Genomic DNA, 27621 nt, shown 5'->3' with positions numbered 1-27621 from the left:
AGTTTCTAGTCAAGCAGAGTGAAGAAAAAGTGAGATCACATGAGAGGGAAGGTACAGGGTACCAAGCGCCATGAATGGGTTGAGCACAGCTTTGGGGTGGGTGGGTTCACTGTCTGAGATCTGAGGATGACCCGGAGTCAGGCCAGGTGAGAGGAGTGCAGTGCCCTCCGGGAGCTGGAAGGAGGGTGTGGCCAGAGGGTGCCAGCAGTGAGCTGAGCCTGGAGGCACACCCAGGGCCAGGGTGGGAGGGGCCTGGACCTCTGGGTTTGGGGTTTTGGACTCTCCTAAGAGCAGTGGAATGCTCTTAAATGCTCTTAAAATTGCTATTTTCTTGACCAATTGTAGTGAACAAAAGTTACTTGAAGTCATCTTGAACAAAAGTTCAAAGTCATCTTGAACAAAAGTCATCTTGAAGATTTTATGTGCAGAACCGACTGTAATTTTGAACTTCTGCCAATTTTTATATAGCTTTTAAGAACAAATGATGAAACTTTGGATGACCAAGCAATTTGCAAGACTATAATTATTCAGGAAGTCAGAAAGTCTAAAGGGGGAAGACAAGAAGAAAAGGCTAGATTTTCGTCACCCTCCTTTTTTATCATCATTTTAGATAAAAATTGGTTAAAAGGTAAAATGAGTTAAGGTATGTGGTGGTGCTCTGTCGTGTTTCTGAAGCCATGCTTGTAATTATCTGCTCTGCTTATCCGAAATCGTGCTAACTCTAGCTAGGATTGAAGACAAATGTTTTTATTACTCTGATTTACATTAAAAAATAAAACTTTTCCTATTGTCCTCTCCTTGTTACCCAGTTTTTGGTAACATTTTCATTTGTTGTCTAATGGGTGTCACCCATCAGTACCCTCCTAGCACCGAAATTCAACATGGGGAAAGATACAGGGAATTAACGTTTGACAGGCAGTTGTATCTTGGAAGGCAGCTCTCTCTGGTGGAAGGATCCCTGTGATCCTGGGTTTGAGTCTTGGCTCTGATATTTACTATTTGTCAGACTCTGAATGAGTCATTTTCTCTCTAGTAAAGGGTAGCAAACTGCAGCCTGTGGAAATGAAGTTTTATCAGAATAAAGCACCACTCATTTATTTGCATATTGTCTGTGGCCGCTTTTGCACACCAGTGGTAGAGTTGAATAGTTGTCACAGAGACCATTTGGCTCACCAGTCTAAAATATCTACTACTGTCTGGGCCTTTAAGAAGAAGTTTGCTGACCCTTGCTGTGATGTCTTGAGCATACCTCTCTTTTTGAGCCTCAGTTTCTTTATCCGTAAAATGGACATTGTTCATTCAGTCTTTCACTCCAGGCATTCTTGTATTCTAGGCATTTGTGCCAGTGCCTGGGATGTAAAGACAAATAAGTCATGGGTCATGTTCTCAAGGAGTGTGTGGTCTAGTGAGGGACCCAGACAGGTAAAGAGGCCTGCACAATGCAGTCTGGTAAGCACAGGGCCAGAGGTGAGCACAGGAAGCTTACCTGCGTGTGGGTGTTGGAGGGTAGGGTGTTGGTGGTGTCTGAGAAGGCTTCCTGGACTAGGAGAGGGCTGAACTGAGTCCTGAAGAGCTGGCCTTGTGAAGCAGGGAAAGGAAAGGCCTGGAGACCCTAGAGACCAGGGCGTGACTTGAAGGTAGAGAGTGTGGACAGGAGTGACAAAGAGAAAGTTGGATGGATGATCAGGGACCAGACCTGGAAGGGCTTATGCATTTGAGATGATTAACCATGGCCGAGTGGGAGAGAATGGATTCCTTGGCAAGACAAGAGGAAGGGAGACCAGTTAGAAGGCTGGTTGAGCCTAGAAATCCTAGTATCCTTGAGTAGGGTTGCAGCAGAGAAGATGGAAAAAAGTGGGCAGAGTCAGGAGATTGTATGGTGGGAGAACTGGTGGATTAAAAGGTGGGATTAGCTTTGAGGGAGCGGGAAGGCAGAGGGTGCCGGTCCCAGGCCCAGGCAGTTGGCTGGATGGGATTGGAAGGAATACTAACAACAACCTTATCCCCCACCCGTCCCCATCCCGGCAGTATTTCTGTTTTGAGGATCAGATGGGAAACTGCATTGTTAAGTGTAAAGTGTCAAGTGTATTATATCTACACACGTATACCTACATATATGATATTACCATTTTGAATCGGTTAGGATTATGTTCAGCCGCAATTAACAGGAAACCTAATAGGGACTTACAAATAGAGATTTATTTGTCTCATGATGGCAGTCCATAGCTGGCGAACCTTCTCCCCGGTGCCGTTGAGGGACCCATTCTGTTCTCTAGCTTCCCTCCTCATGCTAGCTGCCTTCGGGAGTGGCACCTATATTAAAAAGGAGAAAGCTTTCCCAGAAACTCTTGCTTTATGCCTTATTAACTAGAACTGTGTCATGGAGACTCTGGAATGGAGTTTGAGGAGGCCAGTGTTTTAGCTGAGCGTGTGGCCACCATCAAAACCAGGGTCTGTAAGGAAGAGCTAGAATGGGTATCAGATAGGCAGCTGGCAGTGTCACGTAATTACCTACATTAAATTTGTTTTCAAGAGTTCATGTTTCTAGAGTAAGAATCTGTTCATCTGTGTGACTGAAATTTGCAGCCTCCTATTAGTCAATCAAGTGTTAGAAAGTGAGATGACTTTGTTTTATCTGATCTGTCTGCCTTCCATCTGCAGCCTGGCCTCTGAAAGTATGCCACGCCTCAGACACCACTCTGCTTGTCTTCCGTGTTTGGATAGATAAAGACTTAGTTTCAACACAAAGGAGTAATTTGCAAAGATAAAATCAAGAGTCTGCAGACCTTCATAGCTGTTGGGAATGAGGCAGCCAGAATTCAAAGGAGGCTTGTAGCAAGCTAACAGCCTCATTACAAGCTGTGTGTCCAGCACGTTCTGTTTACTTCATTTCCCATGTAAACTAATAGGCAAACAAGTAAGGGATAACAAGACTTTGTTTTTTTAAGACTTCCTGAGAGTTCAGGAATACAAAAGCCCTCACCATCACAGGGGGAAAATGGTACAGTGAAGATGGTTTGAGGGATGACCACACCTTTCCTTCTCTGAAGCAGCCTCGAGGGTAACTGCCACCCTCTCGGCTTGTGTGGGAGCAGGGGGAGGGGAAGGGAAGTGGCTGCTTGTTCCAGTCCTCCCCCAGTTTGAGCCGCGCTCTCTGTGCAAGTGCTGGAACTGGTGGGAGGGAAACCGTAGGGTGGGACGCAGACCCCACATTAGCAAAGCCACAGGAATTCCATGGAATCATTTCATGTCACAGTTCCCTAAAGTCATCAAAGAAGCTGTGCTTTTATGTTATCCTGTTTGTAGAATACTAGAAAATGCCATGTGTTGTTTTAAAGTGTAAGTCATGGTGATTATCAGCCTTGTAGCTGAGAGGCAGCCTGATCTAGTGCAGAAAGCTGATGGAATGAAGGGCACACACTGTTTCCCTCTCTGGGAGCAAGATGCTCTCTCTGATTCCTTCTGGATGGAAGGTTCTGTGATTCCTAACGTCAGGCTGTGAAAGGGAGGGAGACGATGAGCAGGGTCAGATTCTGGGGGAGCCTAGGGGAGCCTCCTGAAGAAGGTCCGGACGAGACGGTCCGTGGTGGGCTGGAGTGTGGTGCCTGTGGAGGCAGGCTGGGCCTGGCTCTGGGTGCGACGTGGCGCAGTGAACGGGGGGCGGGGTTGGGCGGTGTGCTGGGGTGCTTAGCCGCTGCAGGAGTGCAGGGCGGTGGGAGAGGGGAAGAGAGGGAAGCCCTGGAGTCAGGTGTGCTCCCCACCCCTAATGCAGGGGGTCTGTCAGAGGCAAGGTGGCAGGAGAGGGGCAGCCAGGAGGGGTGATGGGCGTGGTTCCTTAGAGAACGACATGGGCCTGCTGCCTCCTGCGTGATTTCCTCAGCCTCCAGAAGGCCCTCCCTGCTGCACCACGGCCGTCGTTTATTCATTCCTTCAACCATTTTACCAGCATTTATTGAGTCCCTCCTCTGTGGCTGCTGTTGGGTACGCAGCTGTTAGCAAATCAGGCTGGGGTCCAGTTCTCACAAGATTTACGTCCTTGGTGAGGCATGGGAGAGAGCAGACAGATGCGTAATTAGCTAGACACGTGGACTGGCCCACGGGGGACGCTCAGACCCGGTGGCTTGCTGCCTCTTCCTTTTGGGGTTAGATGCACACTGTGCCCTTACTTGGAAGATAACTGTACCGCTCCTGACCACGCCTTCACAATCTGGGTTAAACTCACTTTGATAAAAAGGGAAAAAAAGCTTTTTCAGGTTAACCCTGCTGTGAGTGTCCTCCACCGGCTCCCAGTGGGGACTTGCAGGCTCTCTTTTGCGGTATCTTTGACACACATGGCAATGGCCTTTTCCCAGTGCTTTTCCCTCCTTTCTTGGAGTTTGCTGCCTCTTGGGCACTCTGTTCTGCCCTCTGCGAGGTTGCTCGTGGTGGAGCTAGGAGCCGGAGAGGAGGGCAGACTCACGGAGGTGTCCAGATGTGAGCAGGAGCCTCCCTCTGTGGGCCCCACAGGGCCCCTGGTGTTAGAATGCGTTCAGCGGGAAGGACTCCTGGAGATCTGGGAATGGCCACGCCAGAATGATAGAGGCTGTGCTGGAATCAGGACCCAGGAAATCTGTGGTCTAAAAGTCGCTCAGAGGTGTCATTTAGTCATTGAGAAGTGTTCAGAAACAACAGAGAAGGTCTGAACACCAAAACTCTTCAAGCACAGACTCTCTCCCCACTGCAGCTGCAAGATAAAGCACATGTTCGTGAATCCAGTCCATCCTCTTAAGGATTTCAAGGAAATACTGCCCTGTCCTAGTTTGTGTCCTTCTTGAGGCGGTTCCCTGAATGCTAATGTTAGGACATGTATTGAGGGGAAGCCAGCAGCTCCGCTTTTAATTAAGGAAATCTCATGTGGTCTTTTAACAACCAAAAACCAGACAAAACAATCCAGCTAAAACTGGGAAATGGCTTCTTTTTCACGTCAAACGATGACTTTTAGAAACGGTTTGTTTTGCCAATATCCTCCCTGGCCTCCGGTCCCTTTTCTGCACCCCACCCCCAGGGCCTGAGTTCCTCAGGAACCATTTCCAGTGTGGGTCCAGGGCTGCTGGCAGGCCTGGGCGTCCTGGTAACAGGTGCTTGGCTATGCGAGAGAGCTTGACAGTCTCACCCGCAGAGGGGCCGCTCCTCACCTTGCTGCCAACCCACACAGGAAGAAGGGGCTGGACTCTGCTCGAAACAGAAACAGGTGCAGTGCACTGTGTTTATTTCCTGGTTTGGTGTAGAGTTGTAATGCTTTGCCTGTGAGGGGTCTGTGAAAGACCAGCCTCCGGGAAGCCTGGGTATCGGTTTTACCTTTGTCTGAAATAGAGGTGGTGCACCTGAGTGCCCAATGACCGACACACACTCACAGATGTCGGATGCCTGCCTCTACCCAGTACAGTCACTGCACCCGCCATAAGGCTGTTGTCACTGCAGGAGCAGGTGACTGCCTTCTAGCCCCAGCTCAGGGCTTCTGTGTCCTGACAAATAAAGTAGGTGGAGGAAACTGGATCCGGTTAGTGGTGTTTGAACTTGTTTTTTGTTTGTTTATTGGAACTCTTTTTTTCCAAATGAAATCTCAAGAGGAACTCCAGGATATAAAAGAGTGAAAAGAGGAACCACTGTGGTTGAAGCTGAGAGTGGGACCCCTTCCTTCTCTCCCTCTGAAAATCCCTAAGGCTCAGAGGAAAGTCTGGATACCAGGGACTCGATGCATTCGGTGGTGACTTGCAGCTTAACATTTGATTATTTTATATCTTTCTCCTAGATGTGTTCTCCTTTAGGGCAAGAACTCTCTCATTTTTTTTTTTTTTGGTACCCCGAGCACCTAGTGCTTCATACACAGTGGTGACTTGAACCAAGAATCAGGAACCAGTGGTGGTTTGTAACTTCTGGCCTTCTTGACTTAATCTTATAATCCATTGCCAAGCCTATAGTTCTTCTGTCTCCCAACACACCCTCTTGCCTTTTCCACTTAGAACGCTACTATGAGCCAGGTGTTGACTCTCCTGGGCAGGCACCAGTTCCCCTCATGGATACACAGCAGTCATTTCATGTCACAGCCAGCATACTTTTCCCAGTGTGTTCCCGGAGCCCTTGCCATGCTGACTGTGGTCAAGTTAGTGACCTGCCAACAAAGTGTGAGCCCGTCATAAGGTGTTCCCGTTTGGAACATCAATTTTCAAGGGCCCCCGAGTCCAGGATTCCCTGTGCTCTGCCTTCTCTATGAGTGCTCGATGACCTTCACAGTGACCTGTTCTAAGTGAACTCAGGTTGTGTGCTCATCTGATTAGAAAGTAATTTTTTTCTTGGTTATCAGTGTTCAGCATTCCATTCTGATTCTGTTTCCACTAAAGGAGTGACGGTTGATATTGCAATGTAGGGATGCTTTATTCAAGGGGAGTATAGGTCAAATTGATTATTGTAAAACAATGTTAAATTCTGTTTACAAACATATATTCTCTGAGAGATTATATCATTTGGAAGAATACAAAGTATTTATTGTTGGATACATTTTAACAAAACTTTAGAAAAGTAAGTTTTTATTATGGGTCTTATGGGAAATTTTAAGCATATGCAAAGAGAGAATAACATAATATTACCCAATGTTTATTAGGTAGTTTCAACAATTAGTATTTCATGACCCATCTTGTTTCATTGATATACTTGCCCACTTAATTTTGTTTTTTGGAAGCAAATAACATGTTATTTGAGGCAAATATTATTTATTTGTTAAATAACAAAATGTTATCTTTTTCTTTGAATTTTATTTTATTTATTTTTTTATACAGCAGGTTCTTATTATCCATTTTATACATATTAGTGTATATATGTCAATCCTAATCTAAAAATACAGAACACTTCATGAATTTGCATGTCATCCTTGCGCAGGGGCCATGCTAATCTTTTGTGTATCGTTCTAGTTTGAGTATATGTGCTGCTGAAGCGAGCACCAAAATGTTGTTAACCTCAAGCAAATTTTGGGCATCATATGATTGCAACCTTAAATATTTCAAACATTTACATTTTATTTTAAGATTTTTTTGATGTGGACCATTTTTAAAGTCTTTATTGAATTTGTTGCAGTATTGCTTCTGTTTTTTTATGTTTTTTGGTTTTTTGGCCACGAGGCATGTGGGATCTTAGCTCCCCGACCAGGGATCGAACCCACACACCCCCTGCAATGGAAGGCAAAGTCTTAACCACTGGACCCCCAGGGAAGTCCCTCAACCACTTACATCTTAAAGATACATTCTGAAATTTGATCATGCTTTAGCATCAATGCATTTGCCTATGAATTTACTGAACTGCTATCCTTTATATGCAAACTTATTTTTTCAGTGTAACTATTTGCGATCAGCAAGTATATATATATTCTATTCCCCTCACTTTCTTACAGAAAAGGGCATTAATGTAATCTGGTCTGCACTTTGCTTTTTTCACCTAACAGTTTATCCTGGAAATTGTGCCTTATCAGTATAGGTGAGTGGACCATGATCACAGCTTTATACCAGGTTTACTGATCTACAAGACAGCGGAGAAGAGCCCTAGCTTCTTCTTTCCCTGGGCCGATGCTGTTAACTTGGTGGTTTGAAGCATGTACCACCTTCCTTTGAGCACCATGGGTCTACTTTAGATGAAAATGGTTGCAGAACACGCTAGCTGCCTACAGATTGTATGTTCATGTAGTACACATTAAAAATATACTATAATATATACTATATAGATTTTTATATAGTATATCAAGACAGTGTACTATGTAGGCTATCAGGTTCCCTGTGGAAACTTGGAGTAACTGACACTTGTTTGCCTTTCTTTCAGATTTAATTAACCTGCACCCAAATGCTTCTGCAGAAAAAGCCAGAAATGTCCTAGCTGTGGAAACTGCCCCTGGAGAGCTGGTGGGAGAGCAAGCTGCAAATCAGCCCGCCCCAGGGCATCCAAATTCCATTAACTTCTCTTTGAAACAGTGGGGCACTGAGCTCAAGTGAGTCTTTGGAAAGCAGCATGTGAAACTGAAAATGGCTTATTTCTGATAATGTATGTTATAATTTTATATATGAAATTATAAAACCACCTGACATTTGTGAAGGCTTTATCACAAGGTACTTTTGCATGTTTTGTTATTTTTTTAGCTTGTATGGAATGACTATTATGTGCCTGTTGCTGTGAAACACTTTCACACTCATGGTTTAATTGCTTGACTCTGTGAGGTAGGTCATATGGTTGACATTTTACAGAGAGAGCAGTTGGCTCAGGAAGAGTCCTTGTCTAAGGTCACAGGTCTCCCAGGCTACAGAGTTGAATGAGCATCACCACAATCAATTTGAGAACATTTTCATTGCCCCAGAAAGAAACCCCAGTACCCATTAGCAGTCCCTTCCCCCTTTCCCCCAAACCTCTTCCTATCCGGCCCTCGGTAACCACTAATCTACTTTTTGTGTCAATGGATTCGCCTGTTCGGATATTTCATATAAATGACATCATACGGGTATGTGATCCTCTATGTCTTGCTTCTTTCACCGAGCATAATGTTTTTAAGGTTCATCCATGTTGTAGTACATATTAGTACTTCATTTCTTTTTTTGTTGTTATAAATTTATTTTATTTATTTTTAGCTGCGTTAGGTCTTTGTTGCTGCGTGTGGGCTTCCTCTAGTTGTGGCGAGCGGGGGCTACTCTTCATTGCAGTGCGTGGGCTTTTCATTGCGTTGGCTTCTCTTGTTGCGGAGCATGGGCTCTAGGCACACGGGCTCAGTAGTTGTGGCTCATGGGCTCTAGAGCGCAGGCTCAGTAGTTGTGGCGCATGGGCTTAGTTGCTCCATGGCATGTGGGATCTTCCCAGACCAGGGCTCCAACCCGTGTCCCCTGCATTGGCAGGCGGATTCTTAACCACTGTGCCACCAGGGAAGTCCCTATTTCTTTTTATTGAGCAATAAGATTCCATTATGTGGGTATACCACATTTTGTTTATCCATTCTTCAGTTAAGGGAAATTTGGGTTCTTTCCACTTTTTGGCTACTATGAATACAGCTGCTATAAATATCTGTGTGCAGGTTTTATGTGGATATAATTTTTCAACTTCTTTGAGTAAATACCAAGGAACACGATTGCTGGATCATATGGTAAGAGTATGTTTAGTTTTGTAAGAAACTGCCAGTCTTCTGAAATGTACCACTTTGCCTTCATTTCTACCAGCGATGAACGAGAGTACCTGTTGCTCCACATCCTTGCCAGCATTCCGTGTTGTCAGATTTTTGTCATATCATGCCATATGATGTGATGCATTTTTCATGTGCTTATTTGCCACCTCTGTATCTTCTTTGGTGGAGTGTCTGTTAAGGTCTTTGGCCATTTTTTAACTGGGTTGTTTGTTTTCTTATTATTGAGTTTTAAGAGTTCTTTGTATATTTTGGGTAGCAGTCCTTTATCAGATGTGTTTTTTGTAAATATATTTTCACAGTCTGTGGCTGTCGTTTAATTCTCTTATATTGCCTTTCACAGAACAGAAGTTTTAAATTTTAATCAAGTCCAGCTTATCAATTATTTCTTTCAAGATTGTGTCTTTGGTATTGTATCTAATACCTTCACCATACCCAAGGTTGTGTAGGTTTTCTTCTGTGCTAACTTGTAGGAGTTCTATAATTTTGAGTTTTACATTTATGTCTGTGATCTATTTTGAGTGAATTTTTGTGACGTGTGTAAGACTTGTGTCTAGATTCTTTATTTTGCATGTCGATGTCTAGTTGTTCCAGCACCGTTTGTTGAAGAGGTTATCTTTGCTCCATTGTATTGTCTTTGCTTTTTTGTCAAAGATCAGTTGACTGTATTTATGTGATTCTATTTCTTGATTCTCTGTTATGTTCCATTAAGGTATTTGTCTATTCTTTTGCCAACACCACACTGGCTTGATTACCATAGCTTTATAGTAAGCCTCAAAGTAGAGCAGTGTCAGTCTTCCAGCTTTGTTCTTCTTCAGTATTGTGTTGGATATCCTGGGTCTTTCCCCTCTCCATGTAAACTTTAGAATCAGTTTGTCAATAACCACAAAATAACTTGCTAGGATTTTGATTGGGGTTGCATTGAATCTATAGATAAAATTGGGACGAACTGACAATGTTGTCTTTCTATTCATGAGTGTGGAATATCTCTCCATTTATTCTGTTCTTCTTTGATTTCATTCATCAGAGTTTTGTGGTTTTCCTCATACAGATCATATATATATATATATATATATATATATATATATATATGTATGTATACTTAGATTTATACTTAAGTACTTTGCTTTCTTGGGTGCTATTGTAAATGATATGGTATTTTTAATTTCAAATTCTACTTGTTCATTGTTGGTATATAGGAAAACAGTTGAATTTTGTATATTAATCTTATATTGTGCAACCTTGCTGTAATCACTTATTATTTCCAAGAGTTTTTTGGTTAATTCTTTCAGATTTTCTACATAGATGGTTGTGTCATCTATGAACAATTTTATGTCTTCCTTCCCAATCTTTTTAATTTCTTTGCCTTATTGCATTAGCAAGGACTTCCAATACGGAGTTGAAAAGGAGTGGTGAGAGGGGACATTGTTGCCTTGTACCTGACCTTAGTGGAAATGCTTCAGGTTTCTTACCATTAAGTATGATGTTAGCTGTAGACTTTTTGTAGATAGTCTTTATCAAGTTGAGAAAGTTCCCTCTATTCCTAGTTTACTGAGAGTTTTTATCATGAATGGGTGTTGGATTTTGTCAGATGCATTTTCTGTATCTGTTGATATGATTATGTGATTTTCCTTTTCTAGTCTGTGATGTGATGGATTACAATAATTGATCTTATTTTTTATTTTTTTAATTTATTTATTATTTTTGGCGGTGTTGGGTCTTCATTGCTGAGCACGGGCTTTCTCTAGTTGCGGCGAGTGGGGGCTACTCTTCGTTGCGGTGCACGGGCTTCTCATTGTGGTGGCTTCTCTTGTTGCGGAGCACAGGCTCTAGAGCGCGGGGGCTTGAGTAGGTGCGGTGCATGGGCTCAGTAGTTGTGGCTCATGAGCTCTAGAGCACAGGCTCAGTAGTTGTGGCACACTGGCTTAGTTGCTCCATGGCATGTGGGATCTTCCCGGACCAGGGCTCAAACCCATGTCCCCTGCATTGGCAGGTGGACTCTTAACCACTGCGCCACCAGGGAAGCCCCCAATAATTGATTTTAGAATGTTGAATGAGTCTTGCATACCTTGGATAAATCTCACTTCGTTGTGAAGTATAGTTTTTTTATACATTTTTGAATTTGATTTGCTAATATTTTGTTGAGGATTTTTGTATCTGTGTTCATAAGAGACATTGGTCTGTAGTTCCCTTTTTTATTCCTTTTTTGGTTTGCCATTAGGGGAATGCTGCTCTCATAGAATGAGTTAGCAAGTATTCTCTCTGCTTCTATCCTCTGAAATAGATTGTAGATAATTAATATAACTTCCTGGGACTTCCCTGGTGGTCCAGTGGTTAAGACTCTGTGCTCCCAGTGCAGGGGCCCGGGTTCTATCCCTGGTCAGGGAACGAGATCCTGCATGCCACAACTAAAGATCCTGCATGCCGCAACTAAAGATGCCTTATGTGGCAATGAAGATCCCATGTGCTGCAACTAGGACCTGGTGCAGCCAAATAAATAAATATTTTAAAAATTAGTATAATTTCTTTCTTTAATGTTTGGTAGAATTCATCAATGAACCCGTTTGGGCCTGTACTTTCTGTTTTGGAAGGTTATTATTGATTCCATTTTAAAAATAGATATAGGCCTATTCAGATCTTTTATTCTTGTGTGAGTTTTGGCAGATTGTGTCTTTCAAGGGATGGTCCATTTCATCTAAGTTATCAAATTTATGGGCATAGAGTTATTCGTTGTATTTCTTGCGTATCCTTTTAATTTCCATGGAATCTGGTGATTTTCCCTCTTTAATCTCCGATATTAGTAATTGGTGTCATTTCTTTTTTCTTTAGTTAGTCTGGCTAGAGGCTTATCACACTGATTGATCTTTTCAAAGAACCAGCTTTGGTTTCATGTTTTTTTTTTTTTAACATTAATTTATTTTTTGGCTGTGTTGTGTCTTAGTTGTGGCACTAGGGATCTTTCATTGTGGTGCATGGGCTCTTCGTTGCGGTGCGTGGGCTTCTCTCTAGTTGTGGCCTGCGGGCTCCAGAGCACGTGAGCTCTGTCGTTGCAGCACGTGGGCTCTTTAGTTGTGGTGTGTGGGCTCAGTAGTTGAGGTGCACGGGCTTAGTTGCCCCATGGCATGTGGGATCTTAGTTCCCTGACCAGGGATCGAATTGGCATCCCCTGCGTTGCAAGACAGATTCTTAAGCACTGGACCACCAGATAAGTCTCTGGTTTCATTTTTTTCTGTATTGATTTCCTGTTTTCAATTTTATTGATTTCTTCCCTACTTCTTATTATTTATTTTCTTCTGCTTACTTTGGATTTAATTTGCTCTTATTTTTCTAGTATCCTATGGTAGAAACTTGGATTATTAATTTTAGATCTTTTTTCTTTTCTTTTATATGCATTCAATGCTATAAATTTCCCTCTAAGCGCTGCTTTTGCGCATCCTACAGATTTTGATAATTTATGTTTTCATGTAGTTCAGAATATTTTAAAATTTCTCTTGAGATGTCTTCTTTGACTCCTGTTAGTTGGAAATGTGTTGTTTAATCTCCGCATACTTGAGGATTTTCCTATTAACTTCTGTTACTGATTTCTGGTTTAATTCCACTGTGGTTTGAAAGCAGATGTTGTATGATTTCTGTTCTTTAAATTTGTTAAGATGACCCGGAATGTGGTTTGTCTTGATGAATGGTCCATGTGAGGAAAATGTATATTCTGCTCTTGTTGGATGAAGGAATTTATAGATACCATTTACATGAAGTTGATTGATGGTGTTCCGTTTGACTGTGTCCTTATTGATTTTTTGCCTGCTGGATTTGTCTATTTTGGATAGAGGGGTGTTGAAGTCTCCATCTATGTTAGTGGATTCATCTGTTTCTCCTTTCAGTTCTATCGGTTTTTGCCTCACATAGTTTGATGCTCTGTTGTTAGGCACATACACATTAAGAATTGTTATGTCTTCTTGGAGGACTGACGGCTTTATCATTATGTCATGCCCTTCTTTATCCCTGACAACTTCCCTTACTTTGAAGTCTACTCTATGTGAATTTAATATAGCTCTCCTGCTTTCTTTTGATGGGTGTTATTTAGCACAATATATTTTTCTCTATTTACTTTAATCTATTTGTGTCTTTATTTAAAAGTGGGTTTCTTGTAGACAACATATAGTTGTGTGCTGATTTTTGATCCATTCTGACAATTTCTGTCTTTTAATTTCTACATTTACACCATTGACATTCAAAGTGGTTATTGATATAGTTGCATTAATATATACTGTATTTGTTACTGTTTTCTATTTGTTGTCCTTGTTCTCTATTGCTATTTTTGTCTTCCACTCTCTTAACTGCCTTTTGTGGTTTTAATTGAGCATTTTATATGATTCCATTTTCTCTCCTTTCTTGGCATATCAGTTATACTTTTTTTTCTTTTTTTTTACTTTTTTAGTGGTTGCCCTAGAGTTCCCAATATGCATTTACAACTAATCCAAGTCCACTTTGAAATAACGCTGTCCACTTCACAGGTTGTGTGAGTACCTTATGACAACAAAATAATCCCAGTATCCTCCTCTAGACCCTTATATCATTGCTGTTATTCATTTCACTTATATATAAAGCATACGTAGCACATATATACATAATATGTATACATAAGCATACATAATATATGCATAAGCTTGCACATATATAAAATGTACATCAGTATACCATACGTAACATGTATACATAAGCATACATTGTTGATATTATTATTTTGAACAAACTGTTACCTATTAGATCAATTAGAATAAGAAAAATAAAAGTTTTCATTTTACTTTCACTTATTCCTTCCTCAGTAATCTTCCTTTCTTTATGATAGATCTGAGTTTCTGACCTATATTATTTTTCTTCTCTCTAAAGAACTTAATACTTCTTGCAAGGCAAATCTACTAGCAACAGATTCCCTCAATTTTTTTTTTTTGGTCTGAGAAAGTCTTTATTTTTTTTAATCTCCTTTTCACAGTTTACAGAATTCTAAGTTGGTGGGATTTTTTTTTCTCTCAACACTTTACATATTTCAGTCTACTATTATTTGCATGGTTTCTGAGGAGAGGTCAGATGTAATTATCTTTGTTCCTCTATAGGTAAGGTAGTTTTTTTCCTCTGACTTCTTTCAGAATTTTTTATCTTTGATTTTCTGTAATTTGAAAATGGTATGCCAAGGTATGGCCTTTTTGGCATTTATCCTGCTTGGTGTTCTCTGAGCTTCCTGGAGCTGTGGTTTGGTGTCTGAGGTTAATTTGGGGAAATACTCCATCATTATTGTTTCAAATATTTCTTCTTTTCCCCTCTCTTTCTTCTACTTCTGATATTCCCTTTATGCATATGTTACACCTTTTGTGGTTGTCCCATAGTCCTCAGATATTCTGTTCTTTTTTCTCTCCTTTTTTTTCCCCCCAGTCTTTGTTCTCTTTGCCTTTTAGTTTTGGAGGATTCTATTGAGATACCTGTATGCTCAGAGATACTTTCCTCAGCTGTGTCCAGTCTACTAATAAGCCCGTCAAAGGCATCCTTCATTATTTTTGCAGTGTTTTTTTTGTCTCTGGCATTTCTTTTTGGTTCTTTCTTAGAATTTCCATCTCTGCTTACACTGCCCATCTGTTCTTGCATGCGGTCTACTTAATCCATCCGGGCCCTGAGCATATTAATCATAGATGTTTTAAATTTCCCGCCTGATACTTCCAACATCCCTGCCATGTCTGGTTCTGATGCTTGCTTGTCTCTTCACACTGTGGAGGCTTTTGCCTTTTGGTATGCCTTGTAATTTTTTGTTGGTACCTGAACATGATGTTCTAGGTAAAAGGTAACTGCTGTAAATAGGCTTTTAGTAATATGGTGATGAGGTGTGGGAGGTGAGGAAGTGTTGTATAGTCCTATGATGAGGGCTCAGTCTTTTAGTGAGCTTGTGCCCCTGGAGTTTGAACTTTGCAAGTGTTTCTCCGTGTTTTTATTCCTCCCTTAGGTGGGGCAGGATGGCTAGAATGGGCTGGAGTTGTGTATTCCCCTTCCCACAGGTCAGTTAGGCTCTGATAATACCCAGGTTAGGCTCTGGTTAATAGTTCAGGCCTTGTTAAGAACAGAGTACTCTGGAGTATTTAAAAATTATTCCTGGGCTTCCCTGGTGGCGCAGTGGTTGAGAATCTGCCTGCCGATGCAGGGGACATGGGTTCGTGCCCCGGTCCGGGAGGATCACACGTGCCGCGGAGCGGCTGGGCCCAAGGGCCATGGCCGCTGAGCCTGCGTGTCCGGAGCCTGTGCTCCGCAATGGGAGAGGCCACAATGGTGAGAGGCCCGCGTACCGCAAAAAAAAAAAAAAAAATTATTCCTTTTCCCCTCTCCCTGCCAGAAGTCAGAGGGAATTTTTCTCTGGTATTCACTGTGGGAACCTGGTTGAGCTCCTGAAGGTAACTCTCACAATATTGTGGGGACCCCTATGACAGGCCCTCTGGAGTTTTTATATTCTTTTTTTTTTTTTTTTTTTTGCGGTACGCGGGCCCCTCACTGCCGCGGCCTCTCCTGTTGCGGAGCACAGGCTCCGGAGGTGCAGGCTCAGTGGCCATGGCCCATGGGCCCAGTTGCTCCACGGCACACGGGATCCTCCCAGACCGGAGCACGAACCTGCACCCCCTGCATCGGCAGGTGGACACCCAACCACTGCGCCACCAGGGAAGCCCACCTCTGGAGTTTTTAACTCGCAGTTGTCTGTACTGAGCCTCCAGCAAGTCATCAATTACGGTGAGTTTTCCTACCCTGGCACTGGTTCCTTAGGTGATCCTCTGCTCTAGGAAGCTGCGACTCCCCGTATTGGCCTGTCCTTCCAGTATTGGGGATAGCAGTTGGCCCTGTGTCCTCCCCTCTCTTATGGATCCAGGAAGTGGCTTGTTCCTTAGGTCACTGTTTCCCCATATTCTCACTCCCTGAGCTGCTGTGTTCCGGCCATTCCGTACCTTACTCCTCACCCAGGACCTTCACTCATGGTGTGTCCTTCTGCTCGGGGTGCCGCATGTCATCTGATTGAGTCCTTTGCCAGCCAGTGCCGAAGGTAAGGTGGGAGGGAGGAGGCAAGGTGGGGCTGTCTCCCTGGGTGCCTGCAACTGGAGCAGCACTACTTTCATTGATTTCAACCTGTTGGACTTCTCCTTAAAGAAAGGGTTCTGTGCTCCTAAAAATGTTGGAAAGCCACCAAGAGCTTATCCCTTTCTTTTACAGGTTAAGAAGCTGAGACTTAAGAGAGGTAATGAAACCACAGAAATGCATCTTGGTGGGGGCCTCTGAGGAGCTCCGGTTCTTTATGTCTCAGCACAGGAAGAATACTGTGAGAGGCAAAGTGATAGATAAGAAGTGGTTTATTAGAATAGGACACTTGTGAGGTTCACAGGCGGCTGGGCAAGAGGGTGCCTCTCCAAGGACTTAGTGGGCTACAGTTTTATAATCAAAGGAAAAGAGGGGAGGGGGAAAGGACCACCTTCTTCCTCACTCTTTGAGTCTTCCATCGTTAACTCCTCCGACATGTTGGGAGGGGGAGTTTTTGACCCTATATGGCCCATCCAGGACTGTCACGGTGCTATGGAAAAATTACTTCAGTATAATGAGGGTCTTTCACTTTGAAATGTCACCTTTCCCAAATTATTGCTTTTTATGTGTGCAGAGCATGTCCTAGGGGTCATTAACTTACTGACATCACAGGGCAGGATGTGGGTCTCATTCCACCATTGTTTTACTGTTTGGGGACATGTCTCATGCTTCTGTTGCATGGTTTTGTTGCTAAGCAAGCCTGCTTGGCTTTGTTGCTAGGGAGGTCTGCTTTCTTGAGTGATCATTAACTTACAGGGGTCTCCCATACTTTTTTCTTTACTTACGATCCCTTAGTGGAATTAACTATTTAATCACCTACTTTGTCCCTTTACTCCGTCCCTGTCAGTAAAGTGACTTGCTCAAGACACATAGCAGGTGTATGGCAGATCTGAAAGGCACCTTGGGTGCCTCGATTGGAGCCAAGTGTTCCTTCCACCTCTCATTGTAAGAACATATTCGGGAAACTGTTGATTTGCCAGATTTTCATGCCTAACTAGCCTCATCTGCCCTCAAAGTTAGATAATGGAAAGGGGCAGAGACAGACCTGTAACACTGGCGGCTTTCTGATTATGGAGTGTGTCCAACCTAGGAAAGTGAGCACGTGTCACCTTTGCTTGTAACAACTGACTGTTCACTTTCAGGGTTAAAGGTCACTTGGAGTTATCTTCTGTCAGCTGTGCCTTCCCGCTGTAGCCCAGTGATTAAGAGCCAGACAGCTGAGTTCAATTCCCAGATCTACAACTTAAAAGCTGGATAACTCAGGCAAATTACTTAAGTTTCATTTGTAAAATGGGGGTAATAATCACACATACTTCGGGAGATCAACATGATGATGACAACTTGAGCTGACCCTCACTAAGTACTAGATGAGGGCTAGTTGTTGCCATTTTGGGGGGAGACACAGCTCATGGGAAAGCCATTCTCCACGGAGGTCCAGGGGGCCACTTCCTGTAGAAACCCTGATGTTTATTGATTGGCATATGGATCTTAGGTGTTTATGGTTTTTGTTTTCTTTTTTTTACTTACGGCGTGCTTAGCGAAGGTTTAAATAAGATGCTTTAGGTGCGTAGAGAGATTTTAATGACCACAGAAGTATTAAAACAATATTTCTATATTATAAATTCATGGCTCAAAAATTACATATATTTTATATAAATTTAAAATGGTGTTTTAATTAAAGTGTAGTCATGGATTAAGGGATAATTTTTTGTTTAAGTTTTTTTAAAAATTTATTTAATTTATTTTATCTTTGGCTGCATTGGGTCTTTGTTGTTGCCCACGGGCTACTCTAGTTGCGGCGAGCGGGCTTCTCATTGCAGTGGCTTCTCTTGTTGCGGAGCATGGGCTCTAGGTGCGTGGGCTCAGTAGTTGTGGCACGTGTGGGCTCAGTAGTTGTGGCACACGGGCTCAGTAGTTGTGGCTCATGGGCTCTAGAGGGCAGGCTCCATAGTTGTGGTGCATGGGCTTAGCTGCTCCGTGGCACGTGGGATCTTCCTGGACCAGGCCTCAAACCCGTGTCCCCTGCATTGGCAGGCAGATTCTTAACCACTGCGCCTCCAGGGAAGCCCCTTGAGGGATAATTGGTTGCTTGTCTGCTGTGCTTTTATTGTGTTTATCAATACAGTTGAAACTCTCTTAACCAGCTTCCATTCCACCAGCTCCCCTATTTAACTGACATTCTAAATTCCCTCTATAGAGCTGTGGTCCGCAATGACCGCACGAGACTAATGGGCTACCGCAGGGCACCCTGTGCCTCTGCTCCCACCAGCCACCTGCAAACTTACCAATAGTTGGCTGGCTTTGTTCCTAACTAGTTGTACTTGTTCTTGTAATTACATAATTCAGTGAAATACTTAGTAAACCCATAACATATTAAAATGAAACGTTTTTTCTGTGAAAAGTAAGTTGAACGCTTGGGGGAAATTTCATAAAGGTGAGTCATTAAAACACTGCCAGGATGTGGGTGGCACAGTTGTGAAAGATAGGAAAAAAAAAATTGTTCAAAACCTGTAAAGATTCTATACTTAGATTGTTTCACAACTGTAAGTCCCCATTCTACTTTTTAAAAAGAAGCAAAACAAATTTGGACAAGTTAGATGATGTCTTATGGGTGTGATTTATCCTAAAAAGATACCAGGGAACTGTGTTCAGTAACCTCAGACTCAAGAAGAAGCCTTGGCTGGCCTACATCTGGAGGCTGGCACACCAGCGCACACTGACTTGTGCCTTTATTGGTACATGTGTTTGTTTTCAGTTACTGTTAAATGGTTTCCTGCTTTGACCAACGTTTTCATTAATCTACTAACAGTCCAGATCACTTCAGATAAAAGAATTCAGGTAAAAGCTCTCACGTGCAGTTCTGGCTGGTCCACGTGTGAGTGTGCATGCGTGGGGGTGGGAGTGGGAGTGTGTGCCCTGGAGGCCGTGCAGAGTTTGAACAAGATGGGTAGGCGTGGGAGGTGTGCTTAGGCTGCAGCAGTGCTGCGGGTTATGTGATGGCAATGAGCATTGCCCTGTGGTTCTGTGAGTCCATTGCCAGGTGCTCAGCCATGCCTGACATGTGGCCGGCAGCTCCCAGGGTCCAGCTCTACTTGTGCTCAGGAGTGGGGTCACGCCGTGGCTCGTGCTCTTTGTAGTCAGCCTGGGTTTTGGAATCACAGTCCTGCTACTCATTAGCTGTGTGATGTTGAGCCAGTAGCTTAACTTCTCTGAGCTTTATATTCTCCATTAGTAAATTGGCGTGTGTGTGTGAATACCCTTCCCCAGTGGGTGGGTGTGTTAAGGTTAGAAATAAGAACTGCCTAGCTCAGTGTCTAACTCTTCGTAAGTGCTCAGGAAAAAGTGGTCACACGATCCAGTCCTGTTGGTATTGCTGCCACTGTTGTTACCCTGCCTCCGTTGAGCCAGTAAGTGAAGTGGATCTTTACTTTATTATCCATACATAAAGTAGAGGGTGCCTTTCTGGAGGATGGGTGTGAAGACCAGGGTGACTGGGAAGGTGTGCTGTCCTTCTGGGCTTGCCTCTGATAGGTCTTCTGCTAGCTGCTGACCTGCTCTGACCCTTTGTTTTTTGCTTCCCTCTTGACCCCTCAGGCCAGGTATAGTTACTTGTGTGCATGGCTGGTGTTCTCAGGAGACTGTTCTGGTTTTGCTGGCTAGGACCATGCCTGGTGGCTCATCCCCAGTTTGTAGCAGAGGGTGCGGCCCAGACCAAAGCAGGCAGATGGTTGGTGAATTTGGGAAAGTCGTTCATGCCCAGTAACTGTAACATGGTACTTATTTGTGGTTTCCCTTGTAAGGCACAGCTCTGTCTATACAAGACAGAATTTAGTCACCATGCTGCTGCCCCACGCTGATGTTTCAAAGCCAAGCCTCTTGGAGAGGGAAGCATGAAGGACGGTGACCGGCTTCCTGGCTGGCAGAGTTTCAGTGATTGCGGGAGTTGGCTGGGCTTCCTGCACCTTGCTGCATTAGCGCCCAGTCCTCTCCGACAGCTCCTTGGGGAGCAAGGGTCATGCTCAGCAGCTCTGTCCCAGCAGTCCTCTCCACCTCCACTGGCCGCACACTTCTCGGGGCCCACGAATCAGAAGGGCCACGGTTGCATGACACCGCTCCATGAAAATTGCTGCAGTGGTGAGAGGAGCGATGACTTTGGCTTATAACCCTGGCTGGGATGTGTGGTCATCCTAGTCAGCATGGGAAACAGGCTCAGAGAACTTGGGTGCCTTGTTCAGGGCCACCGAGGGAGAGAGTAGTTGGCCCACGTCTGCCATTGTATTTAGAGTTGGGGGCTGGGAAGGGAAAGCTGCCTGCACCCTGTACCGTCTGCCGGTCCTGGGCCCACCTATGGCAGGGGCCCTATACTCTCAGTGACCCGCATCAGTTCTTGCCACTAGCTCAAGCCTTTCGGGAGGCGTCTCATTGCCTTAGGCCGCAGGCTACGCTGCTGAACGTGGCATTAGAGGGCCAGTGGGCTCATCTCCCCTATCTCAGGCCTGCTTGGCCTCTTTCGGTTCTTCAAACGCACTGTCTTCCCTACAGGCCCTGGTCAGGCTGACCTTTTGCTGGGAGGGCTCTCTCCTCCCGGTGACTCCCGGTCACCCTTCAGGGGAGCCTCGTTCCGCCCACCCCCCTGCTTTTCCTTCACAGCCCTTACTACCACTTGGAATGATTCTGTTTCTTTGCATTCTTGTCTGTGGTCCACCTCCCTGGTGGGGCTGGGGCCTCCATGGGGGGGCAGGGACGCTGTCTGTCCTGGCTGGGTGTGTCCCCAGCACCTCACATGGTACTTGGCACGTGGTGGGTGTCTGGAGCCTGCTTGAGGAAGGAATGATGAGCGAAGGGCTCAGTACCCTTCCCAGGGCAGAAGCACTCTGTTCCTGCTGCTTGGGGTTTGTCCTCACCCTGTGCACACGTGCGGGTGGCACTGTCCACACCCTCCTGCCAGGGGCTGCAGTTCCGTGGGTGCTGTCTCTGCTATTTGGCCTCCTGGGAAGGGGTTTCCTTCTAATGAAGTGTTGTTCACCTTCTTGACTGGGAATCCACAGCAAATAATATACATTCATACATAAATGTATACTGTTTGTAAGCACACAAAACTGAAACAGAAATTTCATGCAATTTTAACGGATATATCTAGTAAAGCCGAGTACTAATTTCTCTTCCAATGTATTAAAAAAATTCCCATCATGACCCTCGAAATGGATTTCATGGCTCTTTAATTCTATCTCCTGGCCCGCTAATGGGTTGCCACCCATAGTTTGAGAAGCACTGCTTGGAAGGCTGCCTCTGGTTGTGTAGCCTGGCTCCGCGCCCCCCCCCCCCTCCCCAGTCATCTCTGCATCTTCCTCTTCCCCCTCCTCTGTGGCCTGGGTGCTCCATTGGATAAGAGGTAGTCCCTCCCTGCCTTTGAGGTACTTAGAGTCCTCAGGGGAGACAGACAGGCAGGTAAGGAGTCCTGTCATAAGGCACTGTAGGGTGCAGTTGAGGGCTGAACCCAGCATGTCATGCCTCCCCGGGTGCACTGAGGGGGTGGTCGGGGAGAAGGTTGGGGGGGGGGGCAGGCTGTGCCGTGGAGGATGAAGTGGGACCTGCCAAAGGGAAAGGTAAGTACAGAGACTCACCTATGCAAAGGTGTGGAAGTCAGAACAGGGTTTCATGAGTTCACAGATTCATGTTGCTGGGAGCTTAGGGTGCTGGGTGGAGGTGATGATCAAACAGTTGCTGAAGAGGCCGGGAGGCCCAGGGTGAAGGGATGGGGTAGTGTCTGTCCTTTGGGCAATAGGAAGCCGATAGAGCTGTACCTGCCTGGAAATTCTATGATGAGATTAGTTTTACTTTCTTTTTTTTTCTTTTGAGGCAGTGCACATTTTATTAGATGTGCGTTCTTTAGAATAGGTGGACTCATTATCCACATTAAATGTATAGGATATTTTGGAAAGGGCCTTTCTTTCTTTTTTTAAAAAAAAATATTTATTTATTTATTAAGGCTGCCCGGGTCTTAGTTGTGGCACACGGGATCTTCGTTGTGGCATGAGGGATCTTTAGTTGCGGCATGAGGACTTCTTAGTTGTGGCATGCATGTGGGATCTAGTTCCCCAACCAGGGATCGAACCTGAGCCCCCTGCATTGGGAGTACAGAATCTTACCCACTGGACCACCAGGGAAGTCCCTGGAAAGGGCCTTTCTGATGACACTTCTTTCCCATTATGTCAACAATAAATATATTTTAACTTTAGATATAATGCTCCAAACTTGAATGCCTGTTGAAATACGGAATGTAACAAAAAGTAGTCTTGCAAAGCCCATGGTTCGAAGGGCAGTAGCTTATTGGAGAGTGGTTGTGTTCATTTGCTCTGGCTGCTGTAACAAATTACCATAAACTTGGTGGGTTAAAACAACATAAATTCATTCTTTTAGAGTTCTGGAGGCCAGAAGTCCAAATCAGTCTCACTGGGCTCAAGTCAAGGTGTCAGCTGGGCTGGTTCCTTCTGGAGGCTCCAGATGGGAATGCGTCCCTGGCCTCTTCTAGCTCCTGGTGGCTGCAGCATTCCTCGGCCCGTGGCCGCATCACTCTAATCTGCCCCCCCAGTCACGTCACTTGCTCCCCTTCTTATAGAGATATCTTCCTCTGCCTCTCTCTTATAAGGACACTCGTGATGACATTTAGGGCCCTCTCAGATCATGCAGGGTCATCTCCCCATCTCAAGATCTTAATATAATCACATCTGCAAGTCCCTTTTGGTTATTTCTCCTTTTTTTAATCATTTCAAATAACATTGTCCTGGTATCCCTGACATACGTCTCCATGTCCTTGTGAGAATCTATCTGAAGAATTGATGTGTGCGAGAGGAGATATTAGGATATCTTTATTAGGATAGCTATTGCCAATCAGAGCCCCCCCGCCCCCACTTTTTGTTTCTCTTGGCAGGGCTTGTAGTTAGGAGGGATGGAGCTGATTGGCTGCCCTGGAGGTAGCCTGCTCTCCTTCTGCCCCTGTCTTCCTGACACGTACAAGGAAGTAGCAGAGGCCAAAACTTGACTGGGCAGGGTGTTTGTAGAACTGTGAGCTCTTGAAGGATTTAATGGGGCATTTTCCAGCCATTCTGTCAACTTGTAAAACTCTAGCTGATTATCAGAGTTGAAATGAATGTTGAAAAAATTATTACTGTTTTAGGTGGACATTTTAAACTGTATGTAGAGAAATTGAACTGAAATATGTAAACCTAGAAACAGGTTTTCTTATTAATTATATAGATTGCTGGTATTCGGTTTGTTTGTTTTTAAATTTTCATCGGAGTATTTACAATGAAATAGGATTTACAATGTGGTTGCTGGTGTTTGTTTTTAAAAGTTCAGCCTGAACACTGCAGCTGTCAAGGTGACATTCGGCTGCCTGGTGGTCTCCTGCTTTTCACTTCAGATCAGAGTAGCTGAGTGTTTATTGAACAAAACAGCAGGCACCTAGCACCGTGCCTGGAAGGACACAGAAGTTGCTCTCAAAGGTTTGTCAGATGACATTGGGTTCTTCAAAGGGCAAGCACTGTATGAGAACGGCCTCGAGCATCAGCCAGCAGAACCCCATTTAAACTGGCAGTGAATTCTAATTAGTGCACAGGCAGGACACATGGTCAGTGCAGAGGCCTCTGCTGACTGGAGCGGATAGGACGAGTGGTTTGAGAAGCATATACTTTACTGACCCCCATGTTGCACAGTCACAGAATTCGGTTTTACCACTAAGATCTAAAGCAGGGATTGGCTCTATAGTGTTTCAGCTAAAGAGGTTTTCGCTTTGAGCCAGATCTGGTTTCTTCATCACCTAAGGCTTGGCAGGTGGTACCTCCCGCAACCGAGGCTCAGTCCCTCAGCCACAGGTGAGAGCATGGCATTTGTGCAGGTGGGCCTCATGACAAGGCAGGAATGCCAAGACCATGTTGGAGAGAAGGAGGGCGTGTGGAAGTTCTGAGTCATTTAAGTTGCTGTTCTCTCTCCCCAGGCATGTTCTGTTTTTCCCTGTTCTCGCATTCCTCCCTCCCGTATCCACCATTTAAGGACCAGGGCTGAGTAGCACAGTTTGAAGGCTCCGGCAAATGGCAAGGAGAATTTAACTTCTCAAATCGATGGTGGTGGTAGTAACATGCCACATGTGAGTGAAGGCTGCTGTGAGACCCTAGCCGTAAGTGGGGCAACTGAAATTTTATAGTGTAGTGGGTCCAGTGTACCCAGCTAATTGTATCAAAGAAATGAGCAAAAGTATATGGAGCATTTGTGAAAGTTTCTTTTTTTCCTGAGCAACTATTTTGAAATAGTTTTCTCCACAATTCTGTAATTTTTATAAAATCAGCCTTTACTTCAACTTTGCTCATTGGGTTATAGTGGTGATTTTACTAGCGTTCCTCTATGCAGTTCTCTGGGAAGATGTGTAGCACGGTTGCCAGGCACTAGAAGAGACTTAGGAAATAAAAGGTACATGTAACAAGCTCTACACTGTTTGTTTGCCAGTTCACTCTTGGTCCCAGTAAATAAACCATAAGAAAACTTTTAGCAGGTGTAAACATATAAGCAGGTATAATTGCCAGGTTCCTGGTGACTCCTTGTTAAAACAGAGTGATGCGAACATAAATGTTTTAGGTAATTTCTCTGCATTCTTCTAAATTCTTAACGCACTTTAATGAAATTCAAATAAAGCAAAAAAAATCATGCTTTCAAAAACATAAAACACTGAAAATGACTATTTTACATGAGAATGTCATCTGATTCACACTAGAGATGAAGCTACCTTTTCATCCCCTACCTTTAATCTACCTCAGGAAACTCCAAATGATGCACATTTCTTCCTCTTCTGTATTTGTTTTTCTTTATTTTTAAATATTTCCTTGTTTGTTTGGTTGTGCTGGGTCTTAGTTGCAGCATGTGGGCTCCTTAGTTGCGGCTCATGGGCTCCTTAGTTGCAGCACGTGGGCTCCTTAGTTGCGGCTCATGGGCTCCTTAGTTGTGGCATGCATGCAGGATCTAGTTCTCTGACCAGGGATTGAACCCGGGCTCCCTGCATTGGGAGCGCGGAGTCTTATCCACTGCACCATCAGGGAAGTCCCTGTTTCTTTATTTTAATAACCTTACTGAAGTATAATTTATCTATGTTAGGTGTACAGGCTGATGGAGTTTAGAGATTATACATATTCATGTAAACACCTCCATAATCAAGATATAGAGCATTTCCACCACCTGCAAGTTTCCCTCATGCCCCTTTGCATGAAATTTTTAAGAATTTCATATATATGGAATCATACTGTATTTGTATGTCTTCTTTCATTTAGCATCATCTTTTTGAGACTCATTTATTTTGTGGAGTGTTTTCACATCTCATTCCTTCTTTATTCCTTAATAGTATGCAGTAAGTATGGCTATATCACAGTTTGGTTTTCCATTCACCAGTTGACAGATCTTTGGTTGATATCCAGTTCATGGCTGTTATGAATAATGCTTGCTCTGAGTATTCACATCCAAGTCCTACATGTAGACATGTTTTCATTTCTTTTGGGTAAATATGTGGGATTGGGATCGCTGAGCTGTTTAGTTACGTGTATATTCAACTTGATAACATACTGCCCTACTGTCCTCCAGGTGGCTGCCCCATTCTGTGTTCCCATTAGCAGTACATGACTGTTGCAGTTGCTCCACATCCTTCCTGACACTTGGTACACTTGGACACTTGCTGGTGTTTTTAACTTTAGCCATTGTGGTGGGTGTGGTTCATTTTGATTTTAAGTTGCATTTCCCTGATAATTAATAACATTGAGTATCTTTTCATGTACTTGTTGGCCATCTGTATATCTTTGGAGAAATGACTATTCAAGTCCTTCACCCACTTTTAAATTGAATTGTTTATTCTCTTATTATTGAGTTGTAAGAGTTCTTTATATTTTCTGAATACAAGCCTTTTGTCAGATATAGGTTTTGCAAATATTTTTCGAAGAAGGACTTTTAAATCTTGATAAAGTTCTTTTATCATTTTAATCTGTTACAGATTGTGCTTTTTGTGTTCTGTGTAGGAAATCTTTGCTTAACCCAACGTCACAAATATTTTCTTCCCTGTTTTCTTCCAGAAGCTTAATGGTTTTAATTCTTACTCATTTATATATTTTAAGTTAATTTTTATGTATTATGTGAAGTAAGGGTTGAAGTTCATTTTTTCCCATACAGATAACCAGATGTAGTACCACTTTTTGAAAAGACTGTCTTTTCCCCATTGAATTTCTTGGTACCCTTGTTGAACATCAGTTGACATTATTACATGCTTAACATTACCGCATGGCTCGTTGATTCTTCCTTCGTCTTTCTTCTCTCTGTTTTATTTTGGATAGTTTCTATTGCACTGTCATCAAGTTCACCAATCTTTCCTTCTGCAGTATCTCATCTGCTATTAATCCCATCTAGTGTATTTTCATCATAGACATTGTAGTTTTATCCCTAGGTTATTTTTTTATTTTTTATTTATTTTTTTGCAATACACGGGCCTCTCACTGCTGTGGCCTCTCCCGTTGCGGAGCACAGTCTCCGGACGCGCAGGCTCAGCGGCCATGGCTCACGGGCCCAGCCGCTCCGCGGCATGTGGGATCTTCCTGGACCGGGGCACGAACCCGTGTCCCCTGCATTGGCAGGTGGACTCTCAACAACTGTGCCACCAGGGAAGCCCCCTAGGTTATTTTTAATTGAAGTATAGTTGATTTACAATGTTATGTTAGTTTCAGGTATACAGCAGAGTGATTCAGTTATATATTCTTTTTCAGATTCTTTTCTATTATAGGTTATTACAAGATATTGAATATAGTTCCCTGTGCTATACAGTAGGTCCTTGTTGTTAATTTTATAATAGTAGTGTGTATATGTTAATTCCAAACTCCTAATTTAGCCCTCCCCATCCCCTTCCCCCTTTGTAACCATAAATTTGCTTACCATAAGTTTGCTTTCTATGTCTGTGAGTCTGTTTCTATTTCATAGGTAAGTTCATTTGTGTCAGTTTCTTCAATTCCACATATAAATGATATCATATGATATTTGTCTTTCTCTGCCTGACTTACTTCAGTTAGTATGATAATCTCTAGGTCCAAACATGTTGCTGCAAATGGCAGTGTTTCATTCTTTTTTATGGCTGAGTAATATTCCATTGTATATATGTACCACCTCTTCTTTAACCATTCATCTGTCGACAGGCATTTAGGTTGCTTCCATGTCTTGGCTATTGTAAATAGTGCTGCAGTGAACATTGAGGTGCATGTATCTTTTCAAATTAGAGTTTTCGTCTTTTCTGGATATATGCCCAGGAGGGGGATTGC

The 27621-nt window shown here is 43.6% G+C and overlaps 1 protein-coding gene and 1 non-coding gene across 2 annotated transcripts in view; one reads left to right on the top strand and one right to left on the bottom strand.

Moving 5' to 3' along the window:
• TBC1D2B (TBC1 domain family member 2B) overlaps positions 1-27621 on the top strand; it is an 87009-nt gene that overhangs the window by 22259 nt on the left and 37129 nt on the right. The window contains exon 3 of the mRNA XM_030874852.3: positions 7846-8011. Coding sequence (XP_030730712.1) covers positions 7846-8011 — 166 coding nt within the window. The remainder of the gene's footprint in view (positions 1-7845; positions 8012-27621) is intronic.
• On the bottom strand, positions 6871-6977 carry LOC115862951 (U6 spliceosomal RNA). Its single transcript, XR_004043314.1, has one exon. It is a non-coding gene; the product is annotated as a U6 spliceosomal RNA (small nuclear RNA).

This window comes from Globicephala melas, chromosome 2 (genome assembly GCF_963455315.2).
Source record: "Globicephala melas chromosome 2, mGloMel1.2, whole genome shotgun sequence".
Lineage (NCBI taxonomy): Eukaryota > Metazoa > Chordata > Mammalia > Artiodactyla > Delphinidae > Globicephala > Globicephala melas.
The sequence above is the reverse complement of the archived record's forward strand: the minus strand, read 5'-3'. Positions and strand labels throughout refer to the sequence as shown.